The sequence below is a fragment of the Chaetura pelagica genome, unplaced genomic scaffold (genome assembly GCF_000747805.2).
Source record: "Chaetura pelagica isolate M959 unplaced genomic scaffold, ChaPel_1.0 scaffold401, whole genome shotgun sequence".
In the NCBI taxonomy this organism is placed as follows: domain Eukaryota; kingdom Metazoa; phylum Chordata; class Aves; order Apodiformes; family Apodidae; genus Chaetura; species Chaetura pelagica.
In genome coordinates, this window is record NW_009952259.1 from 1109473 (window position 1) to 1111957 (window position 2485).

At 37.7% G+C, this 2485-nt stretch overlaps 1 protein-coding gene across 1 annotated transcript in view; it reads left to right on the plus strand.

Annotated features, from left to right (window-relative positions):
• The window catches only part of CCND1 (cyclin D1), a 16494-nt gene extending 14909 nt beyond the window's left edge, over window positions 1-1585 (plus strand). Inside the window, exon 5 of the mRNA XM_010007425.1 lies at window positions 951-1585. Within this exon, the coding sequence (XP_010005727.1) occupies window positions 951-1106 (156 nt within the window). The 3' untranslated portion in view covers window positions 1107-1585. The remainder of the gene's footprint in view (window positions 1-950) is intronic.
• The last annotated feature ends 900 nt before the right edge of the window (window positions 1586-2485 follow it).

A 2485-nucleotide genomic window follows, 5' to 3' on the forward strand; every position in this document is an offset into this window, starting at 1 on the left:
AAAGAGACCTCACCCTGACTGAGATTTCAAGGTGAATGTGGTAGCAAACTGGAAGCTTGGTTACAAAGATGCTTAGTGGTGCTTCTGAAAGATCTCTCCATTTTGGGGTCATACAGTCTGGTACATTTTGTTGTTCAGATGCTTTCTGAGTTAGAAATTGGTTAGCGAACTTGACCTGCCCACTGCTGGATGTAGCAGCAGTTGGCAGGCAACTTTGGGCATGTATATCTAAATATATACATGGTACTTCTACCTAAGAACTTTGCATTACTGGAACTCAGCCTAGGAAAATCACTGCTTATAACCATCACTTCTATTAGACTATTGCTGAAATGTTTCTGTGGTAAAAGCAGAAACCGTTACAGCATCAGCCATCCTTGGACCAACTCTGACTCCAGCCCAGTTTCATGTCTTTGGAACTCATAGAATTTTGATTGATTTACTTTGCTGTCCAGTCAGACTGTTCTGTTTTTCAAAAGGTATAGAAAGGACAGCGGTGAGGTAAAAGATGGTCAGGATGGACTTTTACAGAACTGCGGAAGTGCAGAAAATAGTACAGGCTACAACATCTCTGCTGTGTCCAGGTCCTGCTGGGTTTGTTTCTATGTATGTCATTGTACTGGGGTGTCCACCACAGTTGCAGACCTGTGGGCTGAGACTTAACAGTAAGACCTTGGTTGTGGTTTGTCCAGAGGACCATGGATGGAGATGCTAAATAGCAGATGGTATGAGACAAAGTTTGGATCCAGGCTAGCATCCTGCAGAAAATGGGGTAGCTCATCCAATCCATTCATTGTTCAGGGATTCTTCCCATACTCCTTTCAATCTGCTGCCCTCTCAGATAACTTGATTATATATTTCTCTTGCTTTTTCAAGAAATTGTATTTGCTGTGATCTTCCTGTTTTTCTAAAGGACCCTGGGTCTTTTTCTCCTTCCGTTTAATCTCTAGGATTGTTTACGAGCCTGCCAAGAACAGATTGAATCCCTCCTTGAATCCAGTCTACGTCAGGCACAGCAGCACAACATATCTTCAGAAACAAAGACTGTAGAGGATGAAGCAGACCTTTCCTGCACACCTACTGATGTGCGAGATGTGAACATTTAAGAGGACTTCTTCTAATGGGTTTGCTTGGCGAGAAAAGCAAAGAAAGGGCATCTGAGAAGGAATCAGCATCAGGATCTTCCCCCCAGAAACCCTTTTCTCCAGGACATTTTTATACCAGAAGGGAAAACCAGTCTTGCTATATTTTTTCTTGCTCTGTCTCCCTTCCATCTGTGACTTCAAACAAACAAATAAACAAACAAAAAAAAATACCCCAAAAACTGTCTTAAAAAAAGAAAAAAATAGTATTTGCATTACCCCCAGGGGTTTGTGCTACAAAAATAGAGGATTTTATACAATAATAATCAACTAGTTTTTATATTAAAGTGTTCTTGTCTGTATGTTGTAAAAATAGGCATTAACACACAAAATGTCTCCAGGGGAGGTATTAGATTTGATTTCTTACAGATAAAACCAACCAACCATTTTTAAAGTAGAAGAGGGTTGTTTTTTTTTTTAGATAGTAAATGAAATATTCTTTTGGTTTTTGTTTTTCCTTTAAAAAGCATAGCTTTAATGCAGTTCTAGGCTTTTCTGTATCTTGCTTGCTTGTGCATTTAGTCACTTTATAATTCATCTGTAAATGTTTATTTTATTTCCTTAGTTGTTTTTTTTTTTATCCTCTTCACCTTATAAATGGTTAACGTAACCCGTTAGTTAGTGTATGTTAGTATGCAGCATTATTATATGTTAATCTTTTTTTTTTTGTGTGTGCCTGTGGATTGCCTGTGCATAAGGCATTTGTAGGGATCCAGCTTAGCATTGTTGGGAAAGGCCAATGTACTACTCATACGATACTCTATTATAAAGAGAAACCGCAATAGTGACCTAATATATTCTATTTTTGTAATCTTCATATTTTTGTAGTTACCTGTGTAAAATGCTGGTCTGACCCCACAGATATACAGCCTAATGATGGTCAGGTTCAATCCACAGTTTAGTCTTTTGTTTGTTTGTAATATTCTAAAACCATTCCATTCAAAGCACTTTCAGTCCATTAGAAATAGGAAATACATTCTTTTATTGTGTGGGAATTTTTTTTTTGTTTCGTTTCGTTTTGTTTTTTAATGGAATGGTTTGGAAATATAGAAGTGCTTGTTGGCAAACTTGGAATTGCAAAGCAAGTGCATTTAACTATGGTGTTAGAGGAGAGGTGATTTTTTTTTTTGTTTTCTTTCCGAAGGTTGCGTTCCAGTGAGAGAAATTGCATCCACAAATTGCCAGGATATCTGCCTATCCTTTTCTATAGAAAAGTTGAAGTTTAGAAATCCTTTGGTGCCAACTCATCTTTATAAAATTAGGGGGCCTTAAAGGTTCACACGATAGGACACGTAGGTTTTTTCTTTTTAAGGATTGTCGCTAGATGTTTTACAACTGAAGGT